The following is a 12,634-nucleotide window of genomic DNA, read 5'->3' on the forward strand; positions in this document are numbered from 1 at the left end:
TTTCCATACCACCTTTTAAATGCAACATTTAAAAGCTGCTTTTATTTTTACTATTTTTACCTTTCACACATGCAGAAAGTTAGCACCAGTAAAGAGAGAATAGCACATTCTGTACTCTTTAATTCTGAAGTTCTCTGGCAAAGGCCTGGATCCAGTCCTGGAATTTTTAGTGCATCCATAGGCAGAATAATAAGTCACATTTTCCTGTATATTTTCAAGATATTTGCCTAGAGATATCAGACTTGCTTTAATATAACTCCATCTGAGAACAACTTGTCTGGTCTCATAATGTTTTTAGACTAAAATTTTCAGGGTCTATTTATCAATAAAGCCTCCTTTCCTAGCACTGTGCTTTAATTCCCTTAAAATACCATATTAAGTCTGTTCATTTTCTTTGGTTTTTTCCACTGTGTTGGTAAACAAGCTTGAAGAAGTAAATGCTAGAGAAACAAAACACGAAAAGGCAACTTAAGACAATACTGCATTTAGTTCAATATTTTGTCATTTTTGCTAGGTATAATAGTGTTAACCAAAGCAAAGCCAAGTTTGCTATGCCAATACAAAAATATCTAGAATTCTCAAGGGGCGTTGCAGGAATGACCAAACTAGACTTAGCACTATTAACTAATGGCCGTAGGAAAAAAACCACCCTACTTTTTTTTTATTTTTTAGATTTTCATAGGATAATGTATTAAGAGCTCTGTTCATGACATGCTGTTATTGCTTTCCTCTTTATATGCAGCCCTGCAGTCTTGTTGAATCCATTCAGAACAGTTTTTACCTTGCATTGGGATACTGTCTTCATCAATAGCCTTCTTATATTTTGATAAACTTACAGAAAATCATCAATCTTCCAATAAAGGAAACCAGAGGCATTTTTATCCATGCATTGGACATGAATCCTGGCAGTGTTCTAACATGTGTTCTTCATTCCTCCATTGCTGTTCTTTGGTGCTAGGTTCTTAGTTATCACACTGATCTTCAGAAATACTTTGCTGAGTCAGCCTTGCCCTTCTTGTATTTTTTCCCCTCCTGTTTTCTGCATCTGACTAAAAGGATGTGATTTATTTCAAGTACGTTTTTTCTTTAACCACATTTCTGTGAAAATGAGTAAGACTTTCAGATATGCCATATGCATTTCTAGCCATCCTTTAGTCAGAAAATGGTAGAAAATGTTCATCTGTGTTGCTTTGAGCTGAGAATTATGCTGAGGAACTTTTTAGTATGCCATGCCTGGTGCCTATCTCAAAATATGTTTTAAAAATATCTAATGGGGGAATCAAGTATGAAATTTGCAAATCAAAAGCTGCATGATCCTGGCAAGTGTGGTTTAATTACTAGATTTATGGTTGCCATAAATCTAACAAAAAAACCCATATCATTTCTTAGATTAAATAAAATTGTTTTCAACACAAGTAGTAATTATTTTAATACAAGGTCTGTATTATGGCTTGTTTGCCAGGTAGAAATTTGCAATTAGTGTATTTAGTCACAGTCAGAGTTTGTGAGTTTTAAACTTAGTTTCTTCACTATTATTAATCAGTATCTGCCTGCAGCTGTGAAGTTTGCAAGCCTTTAAATATTCTGACTTAGCTGGGAAATGTGAACACTCACTGGCAAAGATGATACAAAATACAGTTGATTATCTGGCCTTAGTTGAAGCATCCAGATCAAGCATTTCCTCATTTTTTTTTATTGTATGCTTCTTACAATAAAACTCCTAAAAATAAGGAACACATTCTGCTACGTTTCCTACTGCTTTTCCAACTTGTATAGTTTGTGCCAGATAAATCCAGGGTAACTGGCAGTTCAAGAAAAATTCCATCCATCCTTTAGTTCAAGCCTTCAAAGACCTAAAATTTTCTCCTTACTGTTCTTACTGCTGCCAGTGAAGAGCTGAGGGTTAGAAGTTGCATTTGAAGGTGATTTTAAGTACTGGGTAGTGTGGGAAGAGTAAGATGGCTTTCCACCTTCCCGTGGCCATATGCTCCTTTACTTATACTCCAGTGTTGCCACTGAGGCAAGGTTTAGATAAGCTCACTGATCAGTAAAGCAACATTTCTTCCTTAGTGTAGTGAGTTAGTTTTGCACCAAATTATCTCACTACAGCTGCCCTGCAGCTGTGTGATTGCTAGATCCAGGAAAAGGAAGCCCTTTGGGTAGAGGGGAGCAGGGGTTGTCTCAAACATTATCGTCCCACTATTAGATGGATTTAGCGCTTTAAGAGAAAAAAATAACTTGAGTATCTCTAGATTCCTTCCAAAGATGAGGTCTACAGACAGTTCTCTCGACTGCATATAGTTTAGCTTGTCTAAACTTCTAAATCAAAGGCTTTTTGTCTGGTCCCCATGGAAGAAACGTGCACATAGCTTTTTCAGAAACATTTGATGCAAATGGAGTAAGCTCAGACTTTATTAGAAAGCCTTTTTCACTGCGAAAACTTAAGAATTGGGGGTTTGTTTTTTTTTTTGGAACATGAATGTACCTATTGCTAAATCCGAATATAATGTGTAAAAATACCTACAGTAGACAAAGTAGCTTAAACATATAGAAGGAAATACAAGAAATTTATTGTGTGAACACAGAGTAATTTAAGTAGGTTTAGACTTTAGAGAATGTCCTAAAGTACCTTATTTCAGACAATGGTTAAAAAATGCCTCTTGGTTTACTTCGCTAGCTACATATGCCTTTATCTGTACCCTGCAATGCTTTCCATGTTTCTGAAACTTAACACCTTGGTTTATTTTTATTTTTTTTGCCCTGCTGACATACTTTTCTCTGTCTGAAAGTGCGTGATAAATTGATTTAATAGGACCATTCTTTCTGGGTTTCCAACATCAAAATTTTCAAATTAAGATTCTTGAATACTGTTTTTCAGGTTGCTATGCACAAAAGCTACCAATGTAAAAAAATATTATTTTCTGCCTTCTAAAAGGAAGAGGAGGGAATAGCATATTGCTCTTGTATGTTCTTTTCTGAACAAGATGAGAAAGAGAAGTGCTTTGGGCAGATGTATTTTAACTTTCAGCAACTGGTTAAAGATCCTGATATTTTAATTTTAATATCATCCTAATTTCTATATAAGCTGGCTTCATAATGAGAAGCTACATTTTGAGACTTTTTGAAAGTTCTAACATGGTAAGCAATACTCTTTTAAAACTTTTGTACGAGAAAAAAGTCCTCATTGTGTTTTACCTTTTGTTGCCACTATGTATGCTTTGATAGAGGTTTAGATATTACAGGTCACCTTTGGGAATGCTTAAGTGTGCCCCCTTCAGAAACTACATGATATTGAATTGGTCAGCAATTAATGGTATGTGATTAATGGTGCCAAAATGCTAAATTTTAAAAATTTCTGAGGCAGTATGTAACTTAGATTTTCATCTGTGTCTATTTTTAAAGTATCTTTCTAAATTATATTTCATAGAAGGATTTCAAAATATGTAAATTAAAATCATTACAATTTGATATTATTACAATAGTACTTGCAACATTTGGCTTTAAAATGTGTGTTTATGTTGTGGTTGCTGTTCTGCTGAACTTGCTTTTCAGTGTGTAACGTTAATTGCACTACAGTAATTGGCTGCCTCTGACTGAAAATGGTATATAGAAATAGAATAATGTCAGTAGAGCTGCTAATGTTTTTGTTATAAAATTGTGGAAGTATTCTTGTTGATAAGTGCTATCCACATTGTACACAAAATATGTGCAGCAGGTAACAATGCATCATATTTTAAGATAGATCTCTGTCCTTAAAATATGCAAGAATCTATTAGTTTTAGGTCATTTCATTTAAGAGTTGATTGTCTTAAGAAATATGGTGTCCTAATTAGATTTTTTTTACCCCTCTGATGGCTTGAAGAATGAAAATAGAGTTGCTCTTGTATCTTCATGAAAGCAAGGCGTCCTGTAATTTGTGTAGGATCAAGGGATTGAAGGGTCACATTTGTATGTTTGAAAATAATGTAATTTTTCTTGCTTTTTTCTTTTTTTTTTATTACACATTTGCGTTTTTCACCTGTCTCCCCTATCTCCCCCCAATGAATATTCCTCCTTTGAAAGAGGCTGAAGACTGTAGAGGACCATTCTGTTTCAGAATAGCCACCCTCACTCACACCTTGCAGTAGGACTAAGGCCACTGGGTTCCTGTTCTTGTTCACTTGTTAGCTTGCATCTCCATGGCATGGGCAAGTAGGGATGGCACCAGAGAGGAAACCAGTTGGCAGTGGCATCTCTGTATGCATGGCATGTACAGTTTATGGGAATATTTCAGACCTAGTTCAAATTTCACCCAGTGGATTAAATTCCAGGTATCTCCTTCAGCACATTAGGTGTAGTCTTGGAGTGCTTCTTCTAATGTTGTTTCACCTTAAAAGAATCCAGTTGAGGAGCTCAGGTTGCTCTGCCATACAAACTGGAGCAAGATAAGCTGGAACAATGGAGAGGCTGCTTTCAGAACTGTATCTGTGTTTTGAACTAAAATATATATCATTACTTGCTTTTTTCAAAGGACTGTTTTCAGGGGTAGCTTAGCTTCACTCTTCATTCTACTGTGAACCAATGGAAAGCAGTAGGAGGAGTTTCTTTAAGCCTCGAATATATCTAAAGTAATAAGGGCTGATGGCTATTTGACAGAGTGGATTTTACACATTAACAGATTAAAAATTTGAAAAGGAAATAATATTTTATAAGTGCTGCATATATACAGGAATACTTCCTTAAAAGAGAGAAATGCTGGTTTGTGCTGGTTGTGCTGGACAGTAGGAGGGAGAGGGAGGGCTGTGTGAGAGAAGGGAAGTAGAAGAAAGGCCTACCTACACTACATTCTCTGTTCATATTTTCAGAGTAAGATAGTGTCATCAGGCTGTGCTGTTAAGTCTCCCCCTCCCTGAAGAAGAAAATAGAGTAAATTATAGTAAAAGAACAAATTAGTGCTGGTACTGTGCATTTCCACCTCCATTCCACGTGGAAATAAGAGTATGGGATTTTGGCATTTTAGAGCAGAAGAAAAGCAGCATCCTTAAAAAAAAAATAAAGCAACCTACCCTCTTTTTTGTTGTTGTTTTGAGCAAAATTATACAGAAACATTATGATAATGGTTGATGCTCCAAGAAACTCTTAAACTGTATTTTAGAAGTGCCTTTTTATAGATGAAAAGAAGTGATGGGTGAATATTCTAGCACTTGATTTTGGGATCATCCAGATTCCCAGTGACTCTCTTTCTACCCTATAATTATTGGTAATTTCTTTTTTGTGACATCAGTGACTTACAAAGCAGAAGTATTATGTCTTTAAATAATACTTTTCAAAATATTTTTTTTAATTAATAGATGTACAAGATGGCTAATTTAGATTATAATAGCTAATAGATTATTCTGTCCATATGTTTGTGGATTTTTTCCTTAAGTATTACTGTCTTGTTCAAGAAGATAGGGGAAGTCCATGTCAAAGTAATGGTTAAAATTCTGCAGTATCTGGCTCTAAGCTCTGTCCTCCACTAGACTCTGCTGCCATGAGGCATGTTTGTATTTTTTTGTGTCTAAAAAGAAAAATAACACTTTATTTTTAATTTTAAAAATGTTTAAAAGTGTCACTTTGATGTAATGTGTTCCCACCTATTAAAATGTTCTGCATTTTAACTAGACACTTTATTCCAGCAATCCATCAAAAACTGGAAGCGGATGGAACGGAAAAAGTAGAAGGATCCATGACGCAAAAACTGGAGAATGTACTGAACAGTAAGTTTTGTCCTTCCAGCAGCAACTATTTATAGACTTTGGACTTTGTAACAGGCCTTAATATTTCCCTAGGAATATTGTAGAAAGCAGAAAACAGTGTGTTGTCCCTTCCCTGTTTGGTGATAGCGGTTCCAGGGAGTGATAATGCATCTTTTGAAATAAGTAGCAGTGGTTGCCACAACTTTTGGCAGTGTTTGTGATAACAAAGCAAATAAATATCAAAATAAAGACGGTTTCAAAGTGTTTACTTTAGATTAATTTTGGTGGCATCACAACTTTGAGTGGATGAGGAAAACAGAGGAACTATAGAGGAACTCTACAGGCAGAACTGTGGAAGGATGAGCTGACCTAAATACCAGGATTATAAGACATGCAAGTAAAAGCAGGAAAAAAACCCAATTATAAGATGTTTGCAGTCAAGGTCTCTTGAAAGGATCTTTTTCACTTAATGTACTGGCATTTAGACTATTTGGCGTGTTCATTCTTAGTAGAAACCTTGAAAAGCTGTCAGTACTTTGTTTTCTCTTTCTCTGTATTAGCGGTAAGATTGCATTGAGAGAGATGGGTTGAATTTGCTGCAGTTCGGTATGTGTTTCATCAGATTAAAAAAAGTTACTTTTTTTTTTTTTTTTTTAAATTCTGGGACTTCTGCCAAACTAATTTTACTTTGTTTCATTGTGATTTTTTTCACAGAGGATGTTTCCCTTAGTGCTGTATCAATAAGCAGAAATGACATGCAGATAGCTGACTCAGTGTTGGAAAGTCTGAGTGTGTTTTATGAAATCAAGAAAGTGACATGGAAGTTCACTGTTTTTCTTCTCTTGTATGAAGAAAGCAGTGACTGTATGTGTGTTTGTGTGGGGAGCACAAAGAGAGCAGGGGGTTTCGTGAACAGCTCTAGCCCTTTTCAGTAGGGATTCCTTGATGCTCACAATAAAGGTGTAGTTTGAACACACTTTTCCCCTCATCTTAATGCCTGAAATGAAGAAAGCCAAGCTGGCAAAAAAATTAAAATCACAAAAAATACTACATAAAACCTCACACCTCTATATAAAGACTGTAGCGTGTGTCTATGTGTGCAGAATATTTAGTACATCTAGGTAGGAGAAAAAGGAGCATTTGCTGAAATTTTCCAGTGCAATCCTCAGTGCTTTTTATTAAGGCCATGTCATGCACCAAGAGCAGATTCCTTGGAGATCACTTCCCCTTTTACTAAATTATGTGACAGATTTTAAATAAAAAAGCAAAAATTTAGGTCTGTGATATTTTCCTTTATACACCAATATAAGACAAATTTACCTATATTATTTACTGTTTCATTTGATAAGTGGTGGCTGAACTCTATATGTAGACAATGCAAACTGTCTTTTTCAAGCTGGATCTGTAGAGGGACTTGTGCCAGACACTTCAGAGTGGTTTGAAGTTTGGCTCTTCTATGAAAAGAATTGGCTGCTTTTCCTCATGATACTTTGCAAGTCATGATGGGTGGGAGGCAGGGAAGTAGGAATACAAGGATTTTAAAAGAGTAAATAATATTATGCAAAGTAGTTTAGGATCAAAGCTTTGTTTCTTGTCTGACCATTGAAAAGCTTCCATAATCCATGAGTAGCAGGGACTGCTTTCAAAAATGACTTTAATTCTTTAGTTGAATTGTGCATTTTATGGACTGTAGGTGCATGTTTTGAGAGACAACCGCTGTTGTGTGAGCTTGGTTACAAATCCTTAACAATGAGCATCTTTTCCACAGCTTCTGAATGTATGTTAAGAGGGTTCCAAATTCTTGAATTGAAATGGTATGGGACAGTGAAAGAATAGGTTGGTGTTTTAGCTGGAATTATAGATGTTTGGAATTTTTGCTCAATTTAATTGCTAAACAAGCTGTTAAATTTATATTATTAAAAGCATGCAGTGTCTTATAATTCATTTAATGAAGAATTGTATATTAAAGGAGGTAAATCAAAATCCTTTATGTAGTGTTTTTGTCAAGTTCTAAGACAGACAACTGTTGAATAACTAGGGGTTTATTTTGAAGTAAAAAATTCATGCACTGTAGATGAATCATCTATTTTGAAAACATACTTAGTTAATATAAGAACTGAAAATTTGTCCATGGATGGTTCATCAATAATAAAGAGATAAAGATTGTTATTGTAGAAAGGATTTGGAGGAATGAGGAGGGAAGAAATGTTACAATATTTTAATTTTAAAAAGATTGACCTGTTTTGCATGAAGTGTTGAATTTCATTTATATATTATTCAGTAATTTGATATATTTTAATGTCTTATAAACAGAAAAAAAAGTATCCTTAAAAAAAAGGTAGAATAATTTACCTGAATTGAGGATTTCATAAAGAGATGAAGACAGAAATCACTGTGGTCTTCCTGCAGTTGTCAATTCCCTTTTGAAAAAGGTTTGCATTGAATCAAAAAAACCAAACTTCATGAATGTAATTTCAGTTCCCAGGTACAGCGCATTGCTTCTGGGCTGTTAAAAGAATGGACCAGAAACATGTGAGTTCAAGCAAACAAGATGTTACTTACTAGAAGGATTTACAAACCAGTCATTTCTTATAACTTTGAGAAAAATCATATTTTAACAGTGATCTGTATTTAAATGTCCAGATAACTGTTTTCATTGTGCATTTCTCCTTAATGGATTAAAGTATTCTATGCTGAATGGTATGTGGTGGAAATAGATGTCCTGACAAAACTTTTTTTACATCAAGGCTTCAAATTTTCAACAAAGTTTAAACATTATTTAGATATAACAATTATTTTACAAAGACTACTTTTAACATGAGCAGGCCACCCACAGTGTTGACTAGAGAAAATGGCATGCAAGCCACCCAGCGAGACTGATGTAATTTTTTTCATCTTTGCTTAAAGTATAGTCACTAGACCAGATAATGTAGAAACTTCTACACGCAACGTTCAAAAAGGCTAAAGCAGTTCCACTTTTTTTCTTTTGTTTAATTAAAAGTAAGTCATAAATTGAAAAATGAAAATATTCATATGCAGTAAAAGTCTACTATAAATGAAATCTTATTATTCTGTGGACACAATCTTTATTAGAAGATAGAATGCTTTTTAGTTTGGATAGAAAAAGTTTTAGGGTGATATTTAATGTATTTGTTGAAGAGTGTTTGTAGATAGCATCGAGATTTAAATATGTGAAATTGTTGACCAAGCCTTCATTCGGTGTGTGATGAAACCGGTAAGAGTTTTAATGCAATGTGAAGACAATTTGTATTCATTCTGTTACAGTGACCAGCTAGTTAACTTTTTAGTCATGACATTGTCTTTGTCTTAACCACTGGTAATTTTAAGTGCCTGAAATATTAATAATTTTTGAGACTTGACTTGAAAACATTAAAAAAAATCTTTGCAAAACCCAGTGATAACTTTAGAAGCTCTGACATTAATTACCAAAATGAAATGGTACTTTTTTTAAAAAATAAAGCCTTCTATGACTTTTTCGATATCCTGAGATGCATAATTTGGTTGTAAAATGTACATCTGGAGCCAAAGCAAACTATAAAATATCTGCACCAAAGCTAAGCATTTGAAATAGGAAAGAGTGATTGTTTTTAATCACACAGGGGTCTTACCACATTAAAATGCTAAGTGGTTCACTTTGAAATAGTATTTCAGCAGTTGTAAAATATTAACACAGTTGAACAAAAAAGTATGAAAATCAGCAGTAATTACTCATTTGCTCTAAAAAAACCTTGAATAACTCATTAAAATAAAGAAAATCTGTTTGTGATTTCAACTGATTACTTACTCTACTTTTTTTTGCTGTCACCCTTTTTGAAATAGGAGCCAGTAACACAGCAGATACCTTATTTCAAGAAGTGCTGGGTCGCAAGGACAAAGCTGATTCAACGAGAAACGCACTTAATGTTCTTCAGCGCTTTAAATTTCTTTTCAATCTCCCCTTAAATATTGAAAGAAATATTCAGAAGGTATAATACTTCAAAGATTATTTCCAATTTGCTGAAAGTTGCCTTTTGACATTAATCTTTTTCTTGACAAACGTAAATGCTTGGTTTTTTTTTTTAAAGGGCGATTATGATGTGGTTATTAATGACTATGAAAAAGCCAAGTCCCTCTTCGGAAAGACAGAGGTTCAAGTGTTCAAAAAATGTAAGATACGGGTTATGTTATTTAATGGTTTCGAGCGGTTTTTTTTAACTCAAAGGCTAAAACGCACATAGGAAACCAAAGGGCTTTATGTGGTTTTGATACGGATTTTCATCCATACAAATTATAGATTTATAGGAGCCAATTACTCTAGGCAATATTTCTGACAAGCTTTCTGAGTGAGGTATATAGTACAAAATGTGAGATCACAGCCAATTTTATTTATTTATTTAGGCTTGTTATTACTGGCCATAAAAAGTATTACAGTAATTAAAATGTGACTTTGAGTGTCTTTCTCACATATTGTTAGAAAGACTTGAAAGTGTAATTCTCTGGTTTTTTAAAATGTGTATGTATAATATTTTCAGATGTGGCTTGTTATAAAATGATTTATATTGATTTCCACATTAATTCCAGAAGTGTCTGATACCCTAGGAAAATAACATAATTTTCAGTTCGTGACAGTGCTTAAGGATACATTGGATTTATTCCTGCTCCCTATTCCTAGATTATGCTGAAGTTGAAACCAGAATTGAAGCTTTACGAGAACTTTTGTTGGATAAGCTGCTTGAAACTCCGTCAACATTGCATGATCAGAAACGTTATATACGGTAATCATTTGCCTAGTGCCTTCATCAGACATATGGTGTTAAATGTGTATTTAAACGTTTCCTAAATAGGGTAGTGACTAGTTTTACTATGGTTTAAATACTCATTTTAAAGCTGTATTTTGAGACTCTTTGATAATATAAATAATGGTCATGGAATGGTACTTGATTGTTTATTGAAGGACCAAGAAACAGTTCTTGTGAGAACAATTTATTGAAGCATAATTGAGATTTGAATTTAATTTTTTAAATCTTTAAGGCGTGTTGAAATTTTGTCTCTTTCTCTAAACCGACATATTGCAAGCTGTGTTTGAAATGACCACTCCTAGTTTGCATCTCTCAGAATAGATTCCTTATTAACTTGTTTAGTATTTTAGCTTGACTTGATGTTGAAATGGAGTCATCGTGAGTGGAGTCATCGTGAGTCGGATGACAGGGAGTCTTTAATCCAGGTTGTTCTGTTGTTTGAAAGTGCTATTGGCTCTTTTGAGGCTCAGGCTAAACAATGAAGTTCCTTTGTATTTCATGAACATGAACCAGTTGCCCAGTTTTCATTAACATTTACAGATTTTCTGGTTTTCAGAAAGCTGATGCCTGTTGTAGGGCTGCTGAGATGAGCTGATGTAGCTGATTCAGTCCTTGGTGCCAAACTTTAGCGTGCTCTGGAACATTTGATGGCTTTATTTAGAAAGCTTTTGAGATTTGGTTGCTACCAGGGCTCCTAGTGTGTCTTGACAATCTTGACAAGTGTTTTTATAAGTTATCCTAAAAGAAGCAGACCAACTGTGCTGCTCAGGAAGCATTTGTAAAATTCAGACACCAGCACGAGGTCTTGAATGTTTCGTGTGTGCACCAGGCCCTGTCGGTGTGTTGGTGTCTTAGGTCCCTTTAACTCGTGAGTTAATGACTACAGTGACGTGTGTGCATTTATGTAGGGTGCTCCTCATTCTTCCGGGTCCTACCAAAATGTTGCCTATTAATTGAAATTGGTTTTTAAGATGAATATTTCAGCGTTTTATGTCTATGAAGTTGGCACTGGCTATTCCTTTTCTCTGGACACTCAAAAACTTTAAAGAGCAGCCGCTTAACCTAAGCCAGGTCTTAGAACCTTTTCTAAGGATTCTTTGAAAGACTCATAGTTATACGTGTGCTTCGATTCTGGTTTTCTATTTGCAGGGGTTTTGTGGTTTTTTTGGTTGACTGTGTTTTATTGTTTCTTGCTTGAGTTTTTGGGGTTAGTTGTTTTGGTTGGTTATTTTTAAGGTGTTTTGTTTTCTGGCCCCTTACCTTGAACTATTGACTCTTTAAAAATACCCCAGTCTATATTAATGCAGACTGTGTTAATGTAACCAAATGCATTCCACATGTAGAAGTATAATAAAGAAGAGCAGGGAGTGGATGAATGTGGAATAATTTAGTTCCAATGAATCAACAGAATCCCAACCTACAAAATTGTAAAATTAGTTTCACTACTTTAAATATACATAGGTAGATTAGTTTAAATTTTCTGAAAGCAAGGTATGAAGTAAATTTTCTGAAAGCAAGGTATGAAGTAAATTTTCTTCAGGGGACTTCAACAAAAATGAAACTAATAAAATATAAATAGTAAAATAGTCTGCATAAACCCTGCTGTTTTTATGAGGATTTTTTTTTCCTTGATACACTTGTTTTGTATGTCGCTGAAGCTGAAGGCTGACCAAGACCTAAAGTACTGTAGTTTTCTGCTTCAGATATTTAATGTTTATAATTAGGCTTCAATTCATATTTTCCTCTCATTGTATTTTAGGGTATTTACACTGTTAATTATTTTTTACTGTTCAGAAATAGTTTACCACATCACTTAGCAGCCAAGTAGATGTATGTATTTCAAGCCCAATGGTAACTTTTTTTAAGTTTTGTTCCTAAGAAAAGACGGAAGTTCCCCATAACACTAAAAAGGACTTGAGCTCATGATTTGTAAATGCCACCCTGTCAAAATGGTTAATTCTTTATTTTTCTCATCCATCCAACCAATCCTGCATTCACAGTTTATTTTTTGTTCAAATGCTGCAGGCATTTGTCAAAGAAGACAGAATTCAACACAGTCCTAATTAACATTAAGTATTATTGTAATAAAACAGCTTTTGTGAGGGAGTAAACATTCTC

General features: G+C 34.4%; 1 protein-coding gene across 2 annotated transcripts in view; it reads left to right on the forward strand.

The window, feature by feature from the left end:
* EXOC2 (exocyst complex component 2) overlaps positions 1 to 12,634 on the forward strand; it is a 129,026-nt gene that overhangs the window by 41,925 nt on the left and 74,467 nt on the right. For both annotated transcript variants that reach the window (XM_040062072.2, XM_040062054.2), the window contains exons 7-10: positions 5,658 to 5,738; positions 9,558 to 9,703; positions 9,803 to 9,884; positions 10,390 to 10,492. In XM_040062072.2, the coding sequence (XP_039918006.1) occupies positions 5,658 to 5,738; positions 9,558 to 9,703; positions 9,803 to 9,884; positions 10,390 to 10,492 (412 nt within the window). The remainder of the gene's footprint in view (positions 1 to 5,657; positions 5,739 to 9,557; positions 9,704 to 9,802; positions 9,885 to 10,389; positions 10,493 to 12,634) is intronic.

The sequence above is a fragment of the Hirundo rustica genome, chromosome 1 (genome assembly GCF_015227805.2).
Source record: "Hirundo rustica isolate bHirRus1 chromosome 1, bHirRus1.pri.v3, whole genome shotgun sequence".
Lineage (NCBI taxonomy): Eukaryota > Metazoa > Chordata > Aves > Passeriformes > Hirundinidae > Hirundo > Hirundo rustica.